Source organism: Condylura cristata, unplaced genomic scaffold (genome assembly GCF_000260355.1).
Source record: "Condylura cristata isolate star-nosed mole 26May11 unplaced genomic scaffold, ConCri1.0 scaffold00035, whole genome shotgun sequence".
In the NCBI taxonomy this organism is placed as follows: Eukaryota; Metazoa; Chordata; class Mammalia; order Eulipotyphla; family Talpidae; genus Condylura; species Condylura cristata.
Window position 1 is genome coordinate 2,244,378 of NW_004567136.1, and position 25,533 is coordinate 2,269,910.

Consider the following 25,533-nt stretch of genomic DNA (forward strand, 5'->3'; position numbering starts at 1 on the left):
ATCGAACTCATGAGGAACTGGTTTCAGCTTCTTTGTGCAGTGCTTTAACCCGCTGCGCCACCAGGGAGGGCCCCCAGACCCACTTTTTAAAAAAGCATTTTGCTCATTTATGTAAAAAAATTTTCAGCATCTTCCCACTAATGTTAAGATAAAGTATAGCTAGTTTTATCTCTCTCTCTTTTGTGCTTTGGGTTGGAAGGCACACTGGGGTACTTCACTCATGCTGTTTCCTTTCTAGAAATACCCTCTCTTCTAGCCCCTTTTGTTTTATTAATTTCTTCCTATTTTTCAGGCTTCCATTTGGAAGTTACTTCCTCTAACCTTCCAACCCTTAATTTAGACTAGCTAGCACACATCTGTTACCACATGTAACACTTTAATTATGGTGATGGACATTTAGTGTCCCAAACTCGGCTTCTCTTCCTCCTCTCACACCTGCTTATTGCAGTTTCCTGTATGTTAAGTAGAAACTACAGCCTCCCAGTTGTTCAAGCCAATGTTGAGCCTCCTAAATGATCTTTCTCCTTTTTTACCTTCCAAGTTATCAGTGTATGGTCAATGAAATAATCATGTTAAATTGTTTCTTTGCTCCATAGACCCTGTGTAATTTGTTACTTGCCCATGGTACCTCAATGTCTATAAAAAGATAAAATAGTAAGGAAGAGTGTGATTTTACAATATTAACATAAAACTTTTAGTTTTTATAATCTGGAATTGTCATTTATTGCTATGAACACTGTAGAACTAAAAGCTTTGGTACATGACGAGAATCAGAAGTTTTAGTTGGGGAGTGTCTTCCATCTGAGAATCCTATTTAGGCACCAGATGTTGAGTACGCAAATAACTATATGCCTGAAGTGTAAGGAAGACTGAGCAGCATCTTCAGCAGATAGAGTGCAGGTAATACCATAAGACTAAATTTCATCCAGACTAAGCATTAAGGGTCTACCAGCTAACAGTAAAGGACTAGGTAACATTTTGCCTTTGCAGCCATTGCAACTCCTGTAAATACTCAATTCTTCCCAATGTGTAGTGCAAATGGTAGCCCTAGACATTGTGTAAAGGCATGGGGGTGATCGAGTTTGACCAGCAGGAAGTTTGCCCATTCCTGCCACAGAGGAATGGTTGAGGAGTGAGTTGTGGTACTTTGATGCTTAGAAGTCAAATTTTAGCAAAGGAGATTGAAGGGGAGGAGCCAGTGGAATAGGTAGAAAACCCAGAGAGAATTTCCTAGAAGCTAAGTGGAAAAAAGTGTTTACAGAATGTTTGATTACTTGTGTCTAGTTCTGTTAGGTGATTGAGTAATTGGAGTACTGGTGACCCAAAGCACATTAACCTTGAGCAGTTTCAGTGGAGTGGGGAAATGTATGTCTTGATTACAGTAGATTTAAGAGAGTTTCTAGGAAGTGAATAGATGAAGAGTGAACATAAGTATTTTGTTATAGAGTAGTTTTACTAGTCAAGAGGGAAGTAGAACTGGAGTAAGTTATGGCTGGAGAAGGGTAGGTTATATGTTAAGTGGAAGGGTTTTTTTTTTTTTTTTTTAAACTGGAGCCACTGAAGCATATTGTATACAGACGGAACCAGTTCAGGGGCACTTGGTAAAGCTGTATTGAGACTATATATACAAATTAAAGGGTTGGATTTAGATTTGAGCATTAGCATTTAATTGATAATAAGTGAGGCGACTTATTACTGTTAAGAGTGTGTATACTGATTATTTGCCACTTAATTATAGCTGAGAGATATGCCACAGCATTTTTAAGTTAAACATCGGAAGGTTTATTTGAACTGTAGTAGTTAAATGGGTCTCTTTACTGCTTTCAGACTGTAACCTTCAGTGCTATGGGTGTTGTGCAAAAGTATTTGTAAGGTCACTGTTAGTAGGAACAGTGAGGTGAGGCCAGTTTTATTTCATCTGTTTTCTTTATCTTTCCAGTAAGATTTCAATTTGAAAATAAAGATTTTTAACTATTTTCAAAATACCTTATTTTCTGCTAACATGAATTGATGTCAATTAAAAGAACAGTAATGTAAAATAATCTGTACCTCGTACCCTTTCAGCTGTAAGAATTGGCATGATTTTGCTGTTTGTCATTCCTATGTATTTCTTCAGCTTTGATTTTGTGTTTGTAGATTTTTGTGACAAAAATTTAACTCAAAAAGCAAAGTTCACTTTTAAAATGTGTTGTAAAACAATTTCCACTAGGGCATATGTGTTAATGGGATTTGAGCCAAAGAGGAGAAACAAGGATTACATAACTTTAAAGTTTCCTTCCCTAGGTTGAATGGTGGGTAAAATATTACAGCTCCAGATTATTGAGTAAGAATCTTTTGAGGGATGGTTTGGGATAAAGGGTAGGGATGTGGTGCAGAGATAGGAACTGATTCTCATAAACAATATGCAGCAGACACCTGAAATTAGTTCTGTTCTCAAAGATTCTCTGAATTATTTCCCCCTCTGATTCCTGAAGGCCAGACATTAACCAAAAATCTAATTTGAGTAGTGATTGATTTGACCACATAAAGCATCATTTTTTTGATCTGTTATATATTGTTCTTGTACATATTAGATGCTGTACATATTAGACGTGAAGGTTCAATAAGTAAATGATATAATGGATAATAGTTGACTTAATTTGAATAAAATTTAAGAACTTACAGTTAGGAGACAATAAAGATGTAACAAAAATGAATAAAACTTGTGAAATTGACAATCTTGAGACATTTTACTATCCCTTATTTGAAAGGGTACAGTTTATGAATAGTTTAAATTTGACTATCTTGTACTGTTGATTATGTGAGTATTGTTGCATTAATGGCATTGTGGCACAATGGAGCCAGAAAAATGTAGAATTAGGGCAGGAATCTTAAGTTATATTTGTCTTGTTAACTCTATAGCTTTGGACTCATTGAAATTTTTCCTGAATTCCTTAACTGTAAAATAGCTACTTTTACTAACCCCTTCAAAAATTTTCTTGAGGATAAAATGGAATAATGCTCCTGATACCTGAAACAAACCACCCAGCTATCCATTTATATTTTGTGGTGGTTGTTGTTTTGTATTTGCTTTCTTCTTAATGTTACCTGTTTGAGTAAAAATATTTGGATTTATACAAGGGGAGTCTTTCAGCATCACTCCTTTCAATTAATTTCTTATACTTGTAATGTTTAGTAATATTTAATGTTCATTACTTTGTTTTAATTATAGCCATGTTCAGTTATAGTGTTTTAGGAGATTTGGGAAGAAAATAGGATTGGTATCCTGACAAATACCTTAGCCCTTTTGGGTTAATTAACTTTTCCAGATTTATGGCAATTCAATGATAGCATCACACGTGAAACTCTCCTGTTTTTTTAAGGAATTAAAAGTAAAAACGTTTGAAGTGTTACCTCATCTGCAGTGATTTTAAAAATGGGAAAAATCCAAGGGGCAAGAACAACAGGGATGAAAATTGTAATGTGGAGTTTGTTGATTGCTAACAGTGGTATTTCTAGAAGCAGAATGACAGCTTTGGAGGAAGTTTTAGTGCTTATGTCCTGGTGACAGAATTCAAAGAAAAATCATAGAAAAGTGGAGGTCAGCAAATCAGAAGTGACTAACATACATTAATGGAAACTAAGTGAGGGTAGTGAGAGGCGGCAGGCAGTGAAACACTGTTAGCAAGTCATGACTTTATTATGGCAATGAGAGTATAAAACCACACTACCATTACTCATTAACACTAGAAGGGTTACAAAGTAAGTTACCTGGGTTTAATCTTAAAAGAAATTTTTTTTTTTTACTTTTTGAGCTAATTGTAGGGTTACTTGTATTGGTTTTTAAAAAAACCTCAAAGAAATCCAGATAACCTTTGTTTAGTTTGCTGCAAAGGTAATGTCTTGCATAACTGTAGTATATTCTATAATAACCAGGAAATTGACATTTACACAATCTACTGGCCCTATCCTGATCTCATTAAAAAGTTAAAGAAATGAAGATTTTTTCATATTGAAGTCTTTTCAGGAATACAGCTGTATTGATAAGTAAACAAAAACTAATCAACCCAAGTATCCTTCAGTGACTGATACAAAAAAAAAAAGTATGTACATCTAAGTATCACATTATTGGTAGATACTTTCTTTGTTCTCAAAGGAGTTATGCTGACTGGGAAAGTATCAGTCTCCAAAGATTACATACTGAAATTCCATTTATGCACCTTTTCGAAATGACAAAATTAGATTGAGAACAAATTAGTGGTGATGAGAGGTTAGGGAAGAACGGAAAAGTAGAGGGTGGCTGTGGCTATAAAAAGTAGCACAAGGAATTTTGATTATCTGTCTTGTGTTTTGACTGGCAGTAGTTACTAGTAATCTTATAAGTAACTAATGTGACTACTAATGGTCAACTGTGGTATGTTTGCTGGAGTCATAGGGTAAATTATAATTTTTTTTATAGATTTATTTATTTGTGCATACAGAATTGGGGTACAGGCCAGAGCCGCAGAGGCAGTGAGAGGCTTCACCAGAGACAGAGTGGGGAACAGAACAGGCAGATCGACGAAGTACACTGCTGAGGGGAGCAGCGGGTGGGTCAGGCGAGGTCTGCCACACCATGTGGTCACCTCCGGGGCAGGCTGGGATCGAACTCATGCGGAAGTGGGTTTAGATTCTCAGTGCTGTGCTTTAACCCACTGCGCCAGCAGGGAGGGCCAGTAAGTTATAATTTTTTAATAACAGAATCAGGAGAATCTTTGCACATTGTCTGGACCTTTTAAACTATTTTAACTTTATTGTTGTCAGGATTGTCTCTCAAAAAATCATTCTTCTGTAGGTCATTATACAAAAACTGAAATTTTTAAGGAACTGTAATTATACTAGATAGTAATTTAATGTTTTAATATTTGCATCTAATAGGGAGTGATAGTAAATACCAGAAAATTAATACAATTTTTCTGGGAAAACCACTTTTCATATTTGGTCAGTACAATCTGTGGAGCACACACAGTAATTGGTAATATTTGTTCTGTATATTTAAGGTAATTTATTTTTGACCTATCAGATGCTGGAGATATTACATATTTTATTTTTACAGAAGTACACTTTACTGCTACTCCATTTTGAAGACCTAAAATTTAGTGTTTAAAAGCTGTGACAATATATAGAATCTGAAATAACAGCACTAGACCGATCTATCATCATCAGTAAATTTATAATAGAATAAAATACAGTCAACTGTAACATTACGGGGTGTTACTTAATCTGCCTTTGAAGATTCAGGATGTGTGAAGAGGTGCATTGTAGTTGGTTGCAATGTATGTTGAGCTGTATTGAACTGGTAGTTCTTGAACCTGGCTATGGGAAGTTAAACACACTTGTTAAATGATGCTTTGGGATTAAGAATTCTATTTAAGAAGTGTCTCAGTTTACCACCTTTGGTATGCAGTAAATGCTCAGTAAGTATTTGTTACATGAGGGTGTGGATTTGTGTGTGTTTGAATATGCATGTGAATGTGTTAATAGAGATTGCTTATGTAAAAAAATTTCAACAAAAGTTTAAAGAATATATTTTAGTAAATTAACATTCACTGTATAATGTTCTTTTTGCCCAAAACAGAGTTAGCAAATTAACACTTGGTAATAATAAATGACAGTTGATCCCAGATATTCAGAATTTAGAAGTATGCAGTGCACATTGCTTATCTTCAAAAAAGCTTCTTCATTAATTTATTTTACAATTATATTAGTCTGTGTTCACTAACCCCTCTTTTAGAGTGCTTTCATTTTTTAATAAAGATGTTAAATTTTGAATTCTTTCTCTTGTTGCTACTCATGAATGTCATATTTGAAAAATAATTCTCTAGGATCTAGAGCTCTTTTTCTCTTAAGACATTACATGTCTTCTCTAACACTTAATGTTGCTGTGGGTCATAAAAGTCATGCTGTGTAAGTCTGAGGGCCACATTTATTGGCTTTTAAGTGACATAATTCTGCTGTCTCGATGCTTTTAAGAATCCTTTATGCTTAAAATGAGAACATGAGGATATATCCCAGTTTTATTATTCACTCTCCAGATTGAGATCTCTATTTCATGAAAGCAGTCTTTTGTTATATGCTCTAGAATGTTGTCCTTTTCCATTCTCCTCTTTACAGCCACCAGTTTTCATATGTTGACACATGTTATGTATATGTTGAAGTTTTCACCTTTCATGTCTGGCATCTTAATCGTTATGCTTTGATCTTTGTTCTTCTGTCCTGTATATGCAGTGATATTTCTCAGTTCTGTATTAAGTTGACATTGATTTCAACAATGTTGATTGTTTTTCTACTTCTAATAAGGATGTTGCTTCTTTGAAGAGCTCAGATTTCGCTAAAGTAATTTCCAGCGCCCTTCATCCAACCCACTTTTGTATGGCCATACCTCTTTGTTGTGTCATAGAATTTGAGTTCAGTTTACATTTTGAGGTATAATAGAATTTGTTTAAAAAGTTATTAGTGTCCTGGGATTGCTTTCAAAATACTTTTATACCCTTTTATGTTATGTACACCCAACTTGGATTTTTGTAACACTCTGTAAGTTGGTTTCTTTATATTTCCTTTGAGCAAAGTTACCTGTTCAGCTTTTTGAATACATGTATGTAATATTTTTATATATACATACAGCATGTGTACATGTTTGTGATTACCATCTTTGATTCTATTTCTTACTCTGAACTCTATTTCAGTTGTAACCTTAGAAGTTAGTGGTCCAATCTAAGTCCAAGAGAGGAAAGAGATAATGGGAGGTTTTATTAGGGGCTGGCGATGTGGGGCTCTCTTTGGTTCAGGTAGTCCTCTATTTAATTAAAAGGCCCAAAAAGTTAACTTACTGAACCAAGCAGCCCTTCTCTTCTGCCTCTTCTGTGTGCCATCGTTTCCAAAATATATCTTAACAGACTTTAGAGGGAGGGAACTGGAGCTATATAGAGTCTTTCTAGTATTTTTGTATATTTGGTATGTAATAATTTTTTAGAAACTTTGTCAATACCAGTACATTTCTTTGAGACTGTACCCTTGTTAGAGTTGATTAAATTTCCTTTTTTATTTTTAAAATTAACTTAGGTAGATATAGAGGGTAAATACGAAAACATTCTTACACTGACATCTTGCTGAAGATGTGCTTTCAGTATAATTTTCATAATATAGTCTTTGTGCTGTCTGAATCATTTAGTTATTAAAATACAAAATTCCAATAATTACTGACATTAGAGATAGTTTAGAAATAGTCTCCTAACTTTTACATGGCTCTTGTCAGTGTTAGATATTACTAGTTTCATTTTTATGTGGGCTGGAAATTCCCATACCTGCTAAATCGTATATAGAGAATATTAATGACTCGCAGATTACATATTATGGTATATGCATACAATGTGGACTATATTGTTACCATTAAAAGTGATTGTGTAGGAAAAAAAGTGATTGTGTAGAACTAGACTTACTTAACATGTGACTAGACTTAATTTACTTTTTTTTTTTTAAAAGATTTATTTATTTATTCATACAGAACTGGGGTACAGGCCAGAGATGTGGAGGGTGAGAGGATTCACCAAGAGACAGAGCGGGAAGCAGAACAGGCAGATCGATGAAGTACACTGCTGAGGGGGAGCAGCGGGCGGGTCAGGAGAGGTCTGCTGCGCCATGTGGTCACCTCCGTGGCAGGCGGGGATCGAACTCATGCGGAAGTGACTTTAGCTTCTTAGTGCTGTGCTTTAACCCGCTGCGCCACCAGGGAGGGCCAGACTTAATTTACTTAACGTGAAGATGTTCCTAGATGTTGAGTAGGAAAAAAACCCATTTGTAAAGTTTGATTCCTTATTTGAGTACTAAATGTGCATGTGGGAAAAAGCCTGTAGGGTATAATCTTTCCTGATGTTTTTCTGTAGCTTCTGGTTATAATATTATACTTGTTTTTTATTTTAAAAATCAGATAAAAACAGTTTCTGCAATCTTACGATAAAAGCGGACTTACTTGAGTACAAATTATGTCCTGTTAGATTACCAGTCACTATTACTATTTGCAAAAATAAATCATGTCAGCACACAAAAAGGAAGGCTATTCAGGAGAAACATGGACTTTAAGAATAGAGTAAATGCTCTTTTTTGTGCATGTGTCCCTATTAAGAGACACAAAACTATTAAATTTTCATCTGTAAGAGAAATTATCTTTTCCTTGAAATAATGCTACTTGTTAATATCCTGCATTATTTTCCTCTCCGTTCCTCATTATTTTGGGCAAAGCACTTCTTGAAATTATATCATATTGTACATGTAATAGAGTGGAGGGTAGAGAAATTGTTTTAAGTTGTATAGTATTAAGTGATCTTTTCATTGAATGTTGCAAGTAACAAGTGTTTTAAATATTTGTATATACTTTCTACTTTAATTTTCTATTGAAGTAACACTATTATAATTCTTAAACCTTTTTAAAAACGTGTTATACTTAACAAGTGACATTTAATCACTATATGGCACTAATATACAAAGATTGTCTGCATTATAATCGTTTATGCTGTATGACACTATACAGTTCCAAGAATGTGGCTGGACTAGGAAGTTTATTCTTTTTTTTTTTTAAATAATATAACATATTATTTTCACATCATTTTGTACATTTTCTTTTTCCCAATCTCAGTTGTAATCCCCTCCGTGGGTTTCCCATCACCAAGTCACCCGTGTGCCATCACCATAGTCCCGTGCACTCCCCCCCCGTTCCCCCCCAAAATGTCTCTGGTATATGGCTGTTCATTATTCTTATTATTTTCTCGCCTGGTCCATTATACTTAGGGAGTTTATTCTTAACCCTCCTGTACCCTTACTGCAATAGGCTCTCATTTTAAGAACTGGGCCTCTGTTCATGCATTTATTTTAAATATCCTGACATATCCAAGCCCCATTGTTGTTCAAAAAGCATTAAAAATATAAACCTCCAAAGCAAAAATTAGGCTCTTCAATAATTTTGAGAATACCTTGGCAAGAATATAAAATGTAATTTTTTCTTTGACTTCCAAGGACCTTCAGCTTAACTTAGTGTTACCCTCTTTATTATCTAATAGGAACCTCATGTTCTTGTCACATTGCCCTGTGATTAGAATTGTTCTGTTTCACTGTTAGTGACTGGTAACCTCTTACTATGCCTAATTTATTAATTAAACTTTGTCATATGTATATATATCTAGGGAAAAAAATGGTGTGTAGAGAGAGAGCACACACACAGTTGGTACTGCCCACAATTTCAGTGATCCATTGGGGGTTGGGGAGGAGACTTTGGTTTCCTACTCAGTCTGTGAATCTTATGATTACTTGATAAACTTTTAAATTTCTTGTTAGTTTTCATATTGCCCTACATTTTTCTTATGAAGAAATGCTTTCCTTCTTTAGAATGGTCACTTAACTAACTTAAAAAACAGCATACAGGGAGCATTGCGATGTGTAGTCTGATTACAGTGCATAAAAAATCTATTAAGGAGTGATGTGTACGATGATGGGGTTTTATTTTAGATTGGGGTCAGGGAAGGCTTTTTCTTAATAGATTTACCATTTATATTCTGAGACCTGAAGATCTTAAAATGAGAAAGCAGTGAGCCAAAATGGGAACGCCGTGAGAGAAGATAGGATTTTGAAGGATATGGGGTTAGAAAGAACTAGGTGTATTTAGAGACTAAAAAGTGTAGTGAGCAAGGTGCTGAGAGCTGCTGAGACTGAAGTGGAGGCCAGAGGGGTTTGATGGCTTTTTCCATTCTCAGTAAGTGTTTGAAATGGAGATGAGAATGAATGTGGGAGCTGAATTAGAAATAGAAAGTGCGTTTATACTGGAATCTCTTAAGAACAAAGAGATCTTTACTCCTGTAATAATTCTGTACAGCCTTATAGTGCTCAGTGCCCTTTGAGGATCTGAATCAGTTGCCTAAGATCACTAAACAGTCAAGGATCGTATGTTGGTAATTTTCCTAAGCAAACAAGAATATCCTGCTCTCTCTAGATCTTGGGTTAGGCAGTTAGAATACTCTATACCTTTTTTTTTTTTTCTTTTTTTTTTTTCCCTATTGTCAGTGTGCTGGCTCTTTTCCTAGTTTTCTTGCATTGTTTATTTTTGGATGGTGATTAGTTTCCCCATAGATCTGCCACCATCTAGCCATCTAGACTTCTATTGTTACTTTGTTAATATAGTCCTTATAACTTAAAGGGAGGATAAAAATATTAATTGTAAAAGTTATCACTAATCCCTTAGTGAAAAATGATGGTGTGGGTAAGTCAAGATAGCTTGTGGTTAGCCTCTTGGCTAGAACCAGCCTCCAAGTCCTTTAATAATATTTTATATTGCTAATTAGAAAATTGACACGTAGTTAATGTACCATGTAGTTATAATCTTCTACCTCCTCGTCGGCTTATACCTACACTCTGGTTTTTTCACTTCAGTACTCCACTCACCAACCACTTGGTTTTGTCTTGCTAGATACCTATTCTGGACATTTCCTATAAATGGATTATATAATAAAGTGTGTACATTTTCTCTAAGAGAATATCATCATATAGGTTTTTCCACATTTACATTATCAAGTAACATTTTCTATGCAAAGTAGTTCATCGGATTAGAATTTTGAGATGATTAAGAATGTTTATCCAAACTAGACAATCAGTCATCTGTAAGCTATGATAGGTTTTTTGTTTTGGTACAGTTTTATTCTTGTTTACTTTACCTACAGTTTAATTGTAAAATCAGTAGTTGCTATTGTATTCACAGTGTATGCCCATTACTGTAATTTTAAACCATTTTAATCACCTGTCTTTCCAAAAAATTACTATCACTATTCGAAACCACTCTCTTTGCCTCCAGACTTAGGCATCATTACTTTATCTCTACATTAGCCTATTACAGGTGTTCCACATGAACTGAGTCTTCTGTGGCCTTTTGTGACTTCACGTAGCATATTTGCAAGGTTCACTTATGTTAATTCAGCAATAATTGCTTTCTGCTGTTGAAAAATATTCCATGTACTATGGTTTATTCATTTGTTAACGAATAGACATTTGACTTGTTCCCATCTTTTGTTCTAAGAATAATGTGCTTGGAACTTGTGAATACATTTGTTTTTATTTCTCTTGGATATATCAAGAAATAGAACTGGATCATGTGGATAAAGGTTAACCTTCTCAGGAACTGCCACACAAAGCATTAAGTAATTTATATTCATGGCAGCAGTGTGTATGGGGTTCCAGCATTTGTGCACCCTCACATTTGTTATATATAGTTCATCTTTTTTATAATAGCTATCCTAATGAGTATCAAATGGTATCACATTGCATCCTTGATTTGCATTTCCCTAATGACTTAATGTTACTGAGCATATTTTCATGCCATTTGTGTGTCTTTGGGGAGATGTTTGTTCAGATCTTTGACTCATTTTTAAATTCAGTTTTGTATCCTTTTTAAGAGAGTTGTAAGAATTCCTGTTTAATAGAACAGATAATAGGCTTTTACATAATGATTTGCAAGTACGTTCTCCCACTCTAGATTGTCTTTTCACGTTCTTGGTGGTGTCCTTTGAAGTACAAAGGTTTTAGATTTTGACAAAGTCCAATTTATTCATTGTTAGCTTGTACTTTTTGGTGGTAATTTATACCTGTGTATTCGTGTTAGAGTTTCAACAGTTTGCATTTAGGTCTGTGAACATGCATTAGTTTTTGTGTATGCTGTGTGTACCTTCCCCTTAAATATTTTTTAGAAATTTCCATTCCTAGCCTGTACCTAAATAATATATGCTACCTGTACATTTAAAAGTAGAAAAGACAGGAGATAGCTCCAAAAGATATACTGTAATACATAATTCTACAAAATAATCTGTGACTACTAAAAATGTATGACTACTAAAAATATTGAGCCTATTCATAACAGTACTCCTTTAAGCTACATAATTGAAGTCAGTGCCTGTATACTAAAACAGAAGATTGTATATGCAAGAGCACAAGTTGTAACATCTTAAAACATCTTCAAAAAATTCTAAAAGGAATGTCAGCAATTATAGTCATCCTGTGAACAGTACTTTTGCTTTTTTAAACAAACTAGTAATAAAAATGAGAACTGCTTACATTTATCTCTGCTAGTTTGATAATTTTGGATCCTCTTTTAAAGGAATCTCTTTGGTGTCATTTGTAATAGATAGAAGTGCAGATACGGTGTAACTGTTAGTGATGAGATTTTTTTTTTCCTATTGGTGAACATTCTCATATAAAAGTTCAAAACAAAACTAATACTACACAGTACTGTTTTCATAGCAGCTACATATTCAGGATAGTACAGTAAGGGAATTAGGTTCTAGGTGCCACTAAATGTAAGTAGTTTTTTTCAGCCATGGGATAGCTCTTTGGGAAATGTACTCAGCACAGTTTGGCATATCTGGCCCCTTGTCACTAAATGTCACTGGGTACCTTAATATAGAGCAGTGCTGTCCATTGAGCCAAGCATACAGTGGTCAATTTACTAGTGATAATTTGTCAAAAATAGTTTCTATTACCAGTATAAAAATATTAATGTGCTGTATTTTACATTCTTTGTTACTAAGTCTTTGAACTCAGTGTGCATTTTAATCATTTACACATGTAACAAGTCCTAATTTAGATGAACTCTCTGTGACTAGCCAGTCTCCGTTTGGCCAGCACCGGTCTAGGGGGAGCAGTTGAACTGCAGAGGGTTGTCAGATGCAAGCCTCTCACTGCTTATTCCTCCCCCAGAGACACAGTCCAGTTAGCTACAACTTTGCTTTTCATTACTGGTTAACTCTCATACAGTTGGTAAATCATAAACTGAAGTTGCGTTGTCATGCATGAATGTTTTTTCTGGGCAAGGAGAATCAGAATAGCAGGAATAGGGTTAACCTTCATATAGGAAACGATCCTCAACTAGCCATGACACAGGCAAGGTCCCTAAAGAAAATACAGCTCTTTGCCCCTAGGCTTGCGTGGCTCTCTGAGAAAGTTCAGCTTTCTCCCATCCAGTTTAACTGTAACATCATCATTGCTCAGACTTCCATGGGAAATTATTCCCCAGCAAGCCAAATTTCTATCCTAACCTATTTTTTTTTTAATGTCCCCTAAAGCAGCCTATTGTCATGCTGAGCTATTTGGCTGTGCTATTCAAGTTTTTTGTTAGTTGTCTTGTTACAATAAAGTTGTATATTTTTCAGTGGTTTGGTCCTATCATTTTCTCCCACAATATCTCTTTGAGCGTGCAGTTTACAGAAGTCAGGGTTTTTCAGGAAGTTACTATGTTATAGCAAATACACTCATTACAGATACGACTTTTGTTGTAAAATCTTAATTTTTAATGCCCTTTGAAATAGGAGGAAATAAAAAAACTTTTATAGTAGTGTTAATAGATGCCTTCACAGACTAAGGTTAGCAGGTTTCACTGTCACCACTATGTCTCTGAGAAGCCAGCAGCTGCACTGTTGCCCACTGCCTACAGCCTGCTTAATACCCCCCTTGCCTGTGGGCCCCCTCCTCATTGAGCTAGTTGAGTCTCATGGCACAGATGACCTTCATAGACATGGCAGTAGCCATGGACGTGGCTGTGGAACATACTTGACTTGATCCTTCACCAGGATTCATTCATTGAGCCTCCACAGCCAGCCAGTCAGTAGGCTTGGACCTACACTGATCCCTAGACTCCTGCATTTGGGGCCCTGTGCTTATAAGATCAAGTAGTTTCTAGACTGACCACTCAGCATGACTTGTTGATGAGGGCTGAGGCGGTTGCAGGTACAATCACAGTCTGAGTTCCCTGCCCTAAAGAAGGTGTACAGACACACCTCATGAAGTCCTGCACTGAGCTTGAACCCCTTCCCTGACAAGTGGTCCATGAAATAGTATACCCATTTAGCTGGCATTGGTAGTGGAGGAGTTTCCTCATATCAATTTCAGACCAGAAAACAATAGTGTGACTTGGGTACTGACCACACCAAGGTGGTGGTACATTCCCAAGTACCACCTTGGAAATGCTTATCAGTCTTTCCCGTATATTCCGACTTCAAATCTCTGTGATATTCAACCTTGAGGTGCATATTTTTTAATATATTGAAGTTTGAGATCCATTGCTGAAATTTAGTTCTACTATTAATTGCTCTTATTAATTTGGAAAGCAGTTTGGAGTGGTAGATAACTTTGATGATATCTTTAGTGTTACAGGTATATCTTACATATGTGTAAAAGGCATTGAAACTTAATTTCAAAGACTATAAATCTAGTAGTAAATTCTAGTGGTTATCATCTTCTAAATAACAATAAACAACTATATTTTACCCCTGAGCAGAGTAACTATTGTTCCACCTTTTGAAAAGCTGCATTTGCCAGTCTTATTTGATCACTAGAGCTACCTAAATATACATCCCTTTAATATTCAAGGTCCCATTTCTAATTGAAATGGCTGTCTAATTGCTTAATGTACATTTCCTGCTGTGACAGTCATATTTTGCTGCTTTTTTTTTTTTTTTTTTTTTTTTTTGCCCATTTCCTAGAATACTCTTTGAGGGCTCTACAGATTATTCTGTCTTTTTGAGTGTTGAAGATTCAGAAGAAAGGTCAGTATCTTGAGTTGTTATTTAGTTACTGATCCTCAGATTAATGTCTAATTCAGGAGTTACAGACTTTTTCTTAAGGGCTGGAAAATAACTTAATTCTGTAAGCCACACATTCATTATTTTATAATTAAGAGTTTAGTAGCCATTTACATGGTTGGCTGTGACTGTGTTTTGATAAAACTATTTTAAAAACATGCATTGTGAGAAAGTTGTAGCTTGCTAATCCTTGGGCTTCAGTCTAATACTAGCATCTCTTAACATGTCACACATCTCATTTTATATTTACCTTTGGGTTGAGCACAAGTAGAACTGTGTATCTTGACTACAGAAACCCTGTTATTCTTCCTTTTGCCCCCTTTCCAAGTAATTTTCAGTACTATCTCTTCCTTAAAAGCTTGAGATACTTACCTAACTCAAGGTTTAAATGTGTGTCATCTACAGCCAATCTTAAGCAGTATTCCTCCATTAATGGATCCACCACTCCCCGCCAGGAGTAAACCTTTTTCTTGGTATTTTACAGACTATAAAGGTCTCTGGAGCATGTAAACAACTTAGATTCTTTGATTCAAACAGAACCTACTCCTTTGAGCATTTGGATGAATAATCGCTGTGGGTCCTTCCTTTACTCTCTTAAATATTAGTTATATCCACAAATTGCTTTTGTCTTAAAAAGACGACTTTGCATTACACCACTAATTTAAAAAACGTGTGTTCTTATCCAGAAACTTAAGTACATTATAGAATAGGATACAAAAATTCATGTGAGTTTTCAAGGTAAAATAGAAGACTTCCAAGAAATTTTGTGTTGCAGCACTTTGGAAAAGTGCAGCTGACTATTCTCATTACTCTGACCCTGGGTGGTTGAGTACACTTTGCTTTTCTGTTTGCTTGTTATTTAATTTTGGAGGGAACTGTTGAGACTCAAATGAGAGCTCCACCTTCCTGAGTGCTTTGGAAGATAATTTTATTTTTCTTTATAGAGATTGAGTTTTGTGTAGCTTCACTTACTAAATTTGTCCTTCATTCAGTCTGGCATCTGTAAAGACACACCATACCAAGAGGTTTATAAAAACTTTTCTGCAGTTTTGGATCCTGTTTAATAAAGTCAGTTTATGCTTACACTACACTACAATATCTTTCATCTTTTTTTTTCCTCTTAAAGACTTATTTATACAAGATCTGAGGTAAAATATCTTCGTCTTAATCTTGTTCCTTATTTTCTTAGTTATATAGATAAATCTGTTCCATAAAGTGGGATAGAGTCCTAATTCAACAGTTTCTGCCTCAGAATGACTTCCTTCTTAACCTTTTTTTGCATCTGAGACTAGTCTGCCTTGCTACTTTCAGTTGTGGTTTGTAATTACGATGTCATGTCCTCTGAAAAATACATCTACTAGACCTAAAAACGGTGTGTTAACTTTTATCAGGCTGATGGATGATAAACCATTCCTTGGGAGGTAAAAGCTTATTTAATTGGAGTGCTTCCTGGTATTTGTGTTTTCGCTGATAATTAGGAAAAGCACCAAAGGAGAGAATTTTTACATTTTAACCTCATAATAAATCATTAAACCTTATCCCTGATTTACTTATCTCCAGTGGTTTTGTGTATTTTAACAAATCTTCAGTGTGGCATTGTTATTTTGTAGATTAAGCAAGGACCATCTTTCTCAAAAATGTGTGCAAATAAATATCAGATAGGCCGCGTAAAGATTACTTGGGTTCATTTTAGTGAGATTGGTTTTAACTCCATTATAGCTGAACATCACAATTCATGGTATATATGGTATTGTGGTAGACCATTAAGCTGTTAAAAAAATTTTTTTCTTAAAACTTTAGTAATGAGTTTACTATCTGAAAAGTAGGGATTTCTGCAAAGATCTTAAGGTTTTCTTTAAAACTTGTAAGTTTTAGAGTATAGGTTCCTGCTTCAAATGTGTGTTACTATGTCCTCAACAAGGCACTGATAACTCTTCTGCCATGGTTCATTAGACCCCTCCACTCTCTGTTCACACGTCCTCTTGCAGCCTCAGTTTAGTTAGATTCCAATGGTTTATTTTTTGTCTGTTCCTACTTTGTGTCTTTATATTTTAGAGAGTCAGTACTTATTTTTCTCCACCTAACTGCACTTAGTTTAATCCTCACCAGTTCATCCATTTGTCCTGAGTGGCAAGATTCCATCTTTTCTTTTAACTGAGTAGAATTCCATTGTGTTTATACCACATTTTTTATTTATCTGTTCTTGAGCACTTGGGAAGTTTCTATACTTGGTTTTATTTTATCCCCTTCAGGGTATCTTTTCCTCTTAATGAGTTTCTTTCACTGTGCAGGAGCTTTTTAGCTTAATGTAGGCCAGTTTACTATTTACTTGTTTAGCTTTAAGTAGCCTTGTTGATGGAGTCACTAAAGAAACCACTGACGTCATGGTTGCAGCGTGTTTCCTGTTTTCTTGTATGTGTTGTTTCCAAGTCTCATATCTAAGTCTGTATTCCATTTTGAATTGATTTTTGTGTGTTATGTGAGATAGTGGTTTAGTTTCATCCTTTTGCATAATATGGCTGTCCATATCATTTGTTGAAGAGAACTTCTTTTTTCTCCATTGTTTACTGTTACTGTCTTTGTCATATATCAACTATCTGTGTCAGTGTAGGTTTATGAAATAAAATTTTCATTTCTCCTCCTACTGACTCTGGTTCTGACCCCTAATTCTTAAATTGTTGACAATTTAGGTTGTTCTTTCCAATTACAGTGTTTGTTTATCTTACTGTGAGACATCATACTGTCTCCACACCATTGTCAGCTCAGTTTAAAAAAAAAAAAAAAAAAAAGTTGAGGGTCCTCCCTGGTGGCGCAGCAGGGTAAAGCACAGTCCTAAGAAGTTAAAGCCACTTCAGCATGAGTTTTGATTCCTGGCCAGGGAAGGTGACACACATGGTGTGGCAGACCTTGCCTGACCCACCTGCTGCTCCCCTCAGCAGTGTACTTCATCAGTCGGCCTGTCCTGCTCCCCACTCTGTCTCTGGTGAATCCTCTCACCGCATCTGCACCTCTGGCCTGTACCCCAGTTCTGTATGCATAAGTAAATAAATCTTTAAAAAAAGAAAGTTGAATTCTGTTACTTGCTGCTAAAAATAACTTGTGAAAAGAAATTTAAATACTGGGAATTAGACTTGTGGCAAACATTTTAGTGTTTTTGCATCTATGGATTTCTATACCTTGACTTAAAACAATGAAAGCTGTCATTTCTGATGATCCTTGAGATGTGTAGACTACTCATGAGTAACTAGCTTTTTTTTTTTTTAAAGATTTATTTATTTATTCATACAGAACTGGGGAACAGGCCAGAGATGCAGAGGGTGAGAGGCTTCATCAGAGACAGAGCGGGGCAGAGCGGGGAGCAGAACAGGCAGATCGACAAAGTACACTGCTGAGGGGAGCAGCGGGCGGGCAGGAGAGGTCTGCCACACCATGTGGATCTCCTCCAGGGCAGGCGGGGATCGAACTCATGCAGAAGTGGCCTAAGCTTCTCAGTGCAGTGCTTTAACCCACTGCGCCAGCAGGGAGGGCCGTAACTAGCTTTTTTAAGGCAGAGTTAATCTTATTAGGAGACCTAATGCCATCATCATCTTGAAGGGCCTACTGTTGCTAAGATTTGACAACTTGGTAACTGTTTTTGTTGGTAAAAATGATAAAAAACTAAAAAGCAAAGGAGTTATTTTAAAAAATTGAAAATTAATTGCCAAAAATGGGCATTGTGATTTACAGCTCTTAACAGTAGAATTTTTGTTTTCTATGTTTGTCATTCCTTAGCAAAATTTTTATTATGAAGTTGCTAGAAAAAATGGAGATGAGGTTTTGCTTATAAGATGGTTCCATAGGATATCATGTAGTCTATGTGTGTTTTAGTCACATCTGTTAGGGTCACAAATAATTTATATGAGTGAATGTGCATGCCTTCATTCTTGATGTTTATATAAATCATGGTAAAAAAATGATTTGGGAATATATAATGATGTATTAGGAGAGAAACACAAAATACAAAAAACTTATTTGTAATGCACTTTGCTCTTTTTTGTTTTTAAGGGACCAGTTACTCTCCACAAGAAAATTCACACAACCACAGTGCTCTTCATAGTTCAAATTCACATTCTTCTAATCCAAGCAATAATCCAAGCAAAACTTCAGATGCAGTAAGTATATAAACATACTTAATTTTGGTTCTGGGGGGGGGTATTTGAATATATTACAGAAAAGACATCATTATTAAATCTAATGAATTTTTTAGAAGATTTATTTATGCATACAAAAACTGGAATACAGGCCAGAAGTGCCAGGGATGAGAGGATCCACCAGAGACAGAGCCGGGAGCAGAACAGGCTGATCAACAAAATACACTGCTGAGGGGAGCAATGGTCGGGTCAGGAGAGTACTGCCGTGCCATGTGGGTCCCCTGGCCAGGGATTGAATTTGTGCTGCAGTAGCTGCAGATAACATCATGAAGCTGTGCTTTAAACCCTTGTTCCACCAGGGAGGGTCCTAAATTATCTAATGAATTTTTAAAGTTGATATTTTCTTATATAATGTACTCGGAACAATATAATGTACTTGGAACTAATGAGCTATACCTTGTGTGTAGAAGTGGGGTAGTCAAAAGATGGCAGCCTGACGTTTTACAGCATTCCTGTACAGAGCAAAATTACACCTCTGTAGCATCTGAGACACACAGAACTTCAGATTTTGAGACTTCTTTAGTTAAAGTAGCTAGTTTGCAATTTACTCTCTGTTCATTATATACATTTTTGTAGCATACATTGTTGAGCATCTCCTGTGATATTCTATATTCTGCTGTGATATTCTATTCTAGTGATTAAAAAATAAAAGTCCCTATGCCTCAAGGGAATGAAACCCAGTAAGGAATTTTATGTACTTTTAAAAAGAAGTAACTGTTAATCAGCCAGTTCAGATTTTTTAAAGTCAAGGTTGAATTTTGAATACATTGCAAAAATGCAATAAGGTCTTCATTCAGGTTGTAGATTTGATATAACTAATGTTGTATTACAGAAACTTCATCTTAAAGGAACTTTTGGACTTGTATTGGAAGCAAAGTAGTTAAAGCAGTGCATGTTATAGTTACTTGATGATCACTTTCTGGGAGAGACTTGTATTGGGTGAGAATGATAAAGTACAAGTACCTTGGTTGCATGTAACAGTTGAAGAAGATTGTGTAGAATGCAAAGGAACTGCATTTAACTTACAAATTGTAGATGTGAAAAACAGCCTGGCATGCTTGGAGAACTACAAGGATTTTTTGATAGTCTAGAAGCACATGGTAGGAACTAAGGTTACTACCATGGGGTAAATAGGGTCCAGATCATAAGGAGTTAATGTATCTTGTTAAGGAATATATATGAAGTTTTATATAAAGACCTTGGGAGGTAACTAGACAGTATAGAGCAGGTCTTTGAAAAATGTCAGCTGGGATTTTTTCCCTCTTCTACAGTATAGTGCGGCATCAATAGTTGATGCACTGTTTTCATTACATGTAGTTTTGCTTACAGTCCGTTTTGCAGAACCCACTGACAATGCTAAGTAATCAGGGAAGTAAAAGCGTATTTGAAATTCAAAAAATTTATGAGATAGTGGTATGGAAAATAGATTATGGGAGAAATATATACCTATAAGGTTGTAGAAGTGTAGTTGAATCCCATAGATTTTGTCTTGATATTTGGGTGATCCTTGGCATTGAAAGACCCTTTGGGCATATTTCTTACTTTTTGTTGAAACTGTGGATAGTAAATTTACACAGAAAACTGAGGCAGTAATGGTATTTCGTAAAAGAAAATTTAGGAAAGTTTTATATAGTGCATTATTAGTCTGGGTCCACTTGGGAAAATAGAGTTCATGCTAGTTATTTTTCTAACAGACAATAATAAAATAGATATTGTGATATCTAGGATTAAAAAGGATCACTTACGTAACACATATTACCCCATAGGGCTGAAGAAGAATGGAAAGGAAGAGCTAGGAGTTATCTGAAACTAAGAACCTAGAGGATGAGCCCTGCAGAACTGTTGGCCAGTACTTTGAAGTAGTTTGTTGAAGCCAATTCTGGTTTGGGGAATATAACAGTTAGAAACTGGAACCAGCTGTAACTATTAGACTTCTTCTGCCTCTCAGACCTTTTCTCTAATGCTAACTTTTTTTTAAAAAATCTTACTTATTTTTGTGTGAAAGAGCTGGGGTGTAAGCCTGTTGTGGTGGGGGAGCAGTGAGAGAGAGGTTCACCAGAGACGGGATGGTAGTAGAGCAGGTATATTTACTGAAATAACACTGATAAGGGGAGCAGCAGGTGAGACATGATTTGATTTAGTTTTGTCTTAACTTCTTTATATATTTCATATATGTATGTGAAACGACTTAAATGACTTAATTGTATTTGTCAGTTATACCAGTAATACGAGAGGGGGACAGTGGGCACTTGGGACACAATGGATAGAAAGATCTAATATGAGCATTTAAAAAATTATGCTGTTACTTGAAAAGGTTTTTTCCACTTTACATTTTTCTTAAAGATAATATTGAGATGGGGAAGATTAAGTTGAGTCCATTTAATTCTGGAACACATTTTGTTAAGTAACTTAGGATTTGAGAGGTGAATCAGTGCACTGTTGAGGAGTGCTCTTCAAGGTCTGTGAACTTAGAACTGTTCTAAAGATTGTGCCACACGTGTTAATTAAATATACTGTTGAGCTGAATTTTTCTTTTCAAGCAAAGACTTTTGGTAAAAAGAAGCAGTGTGTTAATAAGTATTTTGATTCAAAGCAGTTTATCTCCCAGAACAGATATACCAACAATTCACAAATCATCACTTTAGAAAAGTATAGTTCTAGACAGCTCTAATCTACTGTTTGTCATCTGTCCATCTGTCTCCAGTCTCATTCTACTTCTTCCTACCAGACCAGTAATCTTGTAATTGCCAAATAAGCCAAATCTTCTGGAAATAGTCATTGACCAACCCATTTTGCCTATTAATTTGGAGATAGGGAGTGGACAGTGGAGACCTTTAAAAATTTGACCTTCTGTTACTGGGTTCCTAGAACTTTATGCAGCCTGCTGAGAAGATAAAAAATTAACTCCGTGATTGTCGTGGACTAATTTCTGATAACTTCATTATTTTGAAATATAAACCTGAGAACATAAGTATGTGGCCAAACCTACGATATTTGCTCAACTGCCCTCAAAATTACTACAGCACTTCCAAAATTGGTGCTGATAAGATTTTCTTCTACCATTGATTATAGTTTTGTGACCTGAGACTACTTGTAAGTTCTCAGCTTGGTAAAATTAAAACATGCAGGGTGTAAGAGTTCCATTCCTTAGGTTTTTAACATACCATGATGAACCCAGAAGAATAGACTGCCAAAATGTAACATTAAACAGTAAAGAAATTTATCTGAAAGTATACTTAACGATTCTACCAGATTTCTTGTGGCCAGTGTGGACATGTAAAATGTCTTACTTTGTGAGATAAAACTTCCATGAAAACTAGGCCTTGCTGACTTTTCCAAAATCATTATAATTTTATAATGTCTATAAAATTATAATGAATTTGGAAAAGTCTATAAAATTATAACAAGGCACTGTACCTGAAAACTTTTGAAAGACCAGATTTAGTTTCTGCGAAACAAGTGATGTCACTGACTTTACATATTATTGACTCTCTTAAGGACTTTGAAGGTAAAACAGATTCTCAGCTTTGTCTTTGCAAAGACTTTTGTGCTTTTCTTCCACCAAGTAGCGTGCAACATGTTGTCTGTTGCACAATATATGATTACTTTTATGCCTTAAAGAACTATGTTCTATGTCTTCAAACCAGTTGAGAGTAGGTTCCCTACTCCACCCCATGTAACTGTATATTTTAGCAATTACGATAATGAGAGCTTTAATCATGCTCATCTATAAAGTCAAGATGTTGTTAATTTCATATTTTACTTCCTGTGCCTGATAAACTAATGTTTATTAGTCGGTTTAACTTGACATTTATAGGATTATTTCATTGTTATCTTTGAAGGTTTTCTTAGACTGATGTCTCCTAAGATACATTATGAAGATAATTGCATCCTTGATTAGGGCACCTTTGATAACATAAGTCTTTTCCCATATGAATGCTTTGACATTCTTGTATTTCATATTAAGTGATTAAATAGTATTAACATTTTCTAATTATTAAAAATGTTTTAAGCCTTATGATTCTGCAGATGACTGGTCTGAGCATATTAGCTCTTCTGGGAAAAAGTACTACTACAACTGTCGAACAGAAGTTTCACAGTGGGAAAAACCAAAAGAGTGGCTTGAAAGGTATTTAAACATTCTGTATATTGTATATGCCTTATACTGACACTCAACGGTCCTTTTTAATTTCAGTGGTTTTGGGCCTATTTTCTGTATTTTTCATAATACCTCCTTAAAAAAAAATGTCTAGAAGGGCCTTGTTTTGAAAAATTAGGATATCTGCATTTATATGTCTTCTTTATAACATTTTTATAGGGCAGTAGGCTCCCCTTTATAAATGTAAAATATATTTTCAGAATGCAGGATTTTGTTTGTGGAGTTAATAGCACAAAAATGAGTATATACTGCCATTAGTGAGAAACATTAATGTTCTCTTTGCTTCCACACCAGCTAAATAAGATTAGTGACCATGTACAGTTATTTATTTTCCATATACCATTGTGTTGAACATTTTGCCTAAAGTATTATATGTAGATTTATTGTACTTGGTGTAAAATTTTATGATATTTCAATTTATTTTTATTTTTAGAGAACAGAGACAAAAAGAAGCAAACAAGATGGCAGTTAATAGCTTCCCAAAAGACAGAGATTACAGAAGAGAGGTGATGCAAGCAACAGCCACTAGTGGATTTGCCAGTGGAAGTAAGTATTAATTTTTTTCTTTGAAACAGCATAGTATTTGATTCATCCCTGTAGTTCATATACTTCATATCTATATGTATAACTAGTTATATATAAACTCAAACAGAAACATGAGGTTTACTTTAATATTGACTGTATCCCTTGATCTGTCATTTTGTTTCTGAAAAGTAGAATATTGCACATGTATTCATCCCTTTCTAGCATCGTTGTAGTGCAGTTGAGTTGGTTAAAAAAAAAAAGTTTTGAATTGATTTAAAAAAAAAAAATTCCCCATCCCCCATTCTGTCCTATTAAACTGAACATTCAGATCCCTTCCAAATGCACTGGGTTTCAGTCTAATAATTGAATGATAACCACACACAGTAACATCAAAGTCCTTTTTGGTGTTTCGTGTTCTCAGTGAGAAGCTTGTTTATCCTTATATTTGGAGATTAATTTCACTGAAATCTGTATAACATACTGAATTAATGGAAAACTACCGCCCTTTTATTCTAAGGTGGTCTTCAAGTGTAAGTCAAACTGTAAGCATTTGTGTTGTTTGAGGGCAGATTTTATCCAGGTGGGACAATATGGGTAAAACATTTGTGTTTTAAATTGAAACTGAATTTGAAACTAAAGGTATTCTATTCCCAGTGGGTTCCCATGCTTGGAATAAAATTTGACTGTCAAATGAAGTTCTTAGGCTTTTTATCAGATTTTAGAATTTTGAGAAGAATTTTAAGATGTGTTTTGAGAATTCTTAGATTTAAGTGTTTGAACCCTTTTATAACTCAGAACATAAAAGTATGGGATGTATTTGTTGGAATGTCGATTGTTTTGATGGGAAAAAATAGTATGGTTTCTACAGGACTCAATGTTTCAGCTATTTTCTTTTGAGCATTTAATTTTTTATATCACACAAAATATATTTATTTCTTAGAAAATGTTCTGAATTTAAATTATGAATATTGTATTTTGAGACAAAAGACTTGGATTACAGTACCATTTCACCAATAAACATGAGTGAGATAAAGGGCTAAGTAAGTAGCTCTCTGTGGGCCTTTACAGCCACTTGGAGAATGGGAAGTTGGGGCTGGGAAAGAGTAGCAGATCGTTACAACAATGCTAGTAAGTTTTAGTTTTCAAGCTAGGATTCTCCTTTTGGTGAATGAGGGTTCCCAGAGAGGATAAAAGATCAGATTATCCTGTATATCCACTTTATTTTCCACAATCGTCTTCCTCATCATAGAGTAAGTGAATTGCAGTAGTAGAGATTTGAAAAAAATATTACAGAAGTGGAACTATTTGTACCTTTCTAAGGAAATAGTTTTATGTTTTTTAGTCATCAGTGTGCATATAAATCTTTAAAAAAAAGAAATTTTTTGTTCTAGATTTCAAAAGTAAGGCATGTTATTGACAAATCAGAGGGAAAATTTTTGTTGTTAGGGCACAGTAACTTTTTCTAACTTCATATAAATGTACAAAAAACACACATGTTGTATGTGTTTTATACCAAAATGGGGTTATACTGTTTCAAAACATTACTTCAGTAATACTAGAAATAATACGTTCCATTTTTATAATCTATGCTTGTTTTACTGACTACTTGGTAGGGCTTTTTTTGGTATGCCCTCATTTGTAAGCAATCCTTCATCCATGGTTGCTTGAGTAGCTCCCACTCTTCTACTATAAACAGTGTTATGAGTATTATCTTTGCCACTTAGCTGATAGCTTAAATATGCAGATGATGGCTCAGTACAAATTGTTTGTACTGAATGTCATACATCATTCTGTTTTGAATTTTAAGTGAAAAGACCTTGGCTATATTGCCTTTTTGAAATTGGTCTCCAGGCTATACTTACTGTGGTAGTAATAAAATTATTAAGCCATTTACGTGCCTTACTTTTGTCTATCCAGACAGATATTGGTAGAGTTATCCTTTATTTCCAGTATGTTGGTATTTGTGCCTGGTAAGATTTAAAACTTTGTAGTTCTTGTGTGTGTGTGTGTGTGTGTGTGTGTGTGTGTGTGT

At 35.1% G+C, this 25,533-nt stretch overlaps 1 protein-coding gene across 6 annotated transcripts in view; it reads left to right on the forward strand.

Moving 5' to 3' along the window:
* The window catches only part of WAC (WW domain containing adaptor with coiled-coil), a 71,154-nt gene that overhangs the window by 20,939 nt on the left and 24,682 nt on the right, over nucleotides 1-25,533 (forward strand). For all 6 annotated transcript variants that reach the window (XM_004693053.2, XM_012732754.1, XM_004693052.2 and 3 more), the window contains exons 4-6: nucleotides 18,672-18,778; nucleotides 22,831-22,946; nucleotides 23,410-23,522. In XM_004693053.2, coding sequence (XP_004693110.1) covers nucleotides 18,672-18,778; nucleotides 22,831-22,946; nucleotides 23,410-23,522 — 336 coding nt within the window. The remainder of the gene's footprint in view (nucleotides 1-18,671; nucleotides 18,779-22,830; nucleotides 22,947-23,409; nucleotides 23,523-25,533) is intronic.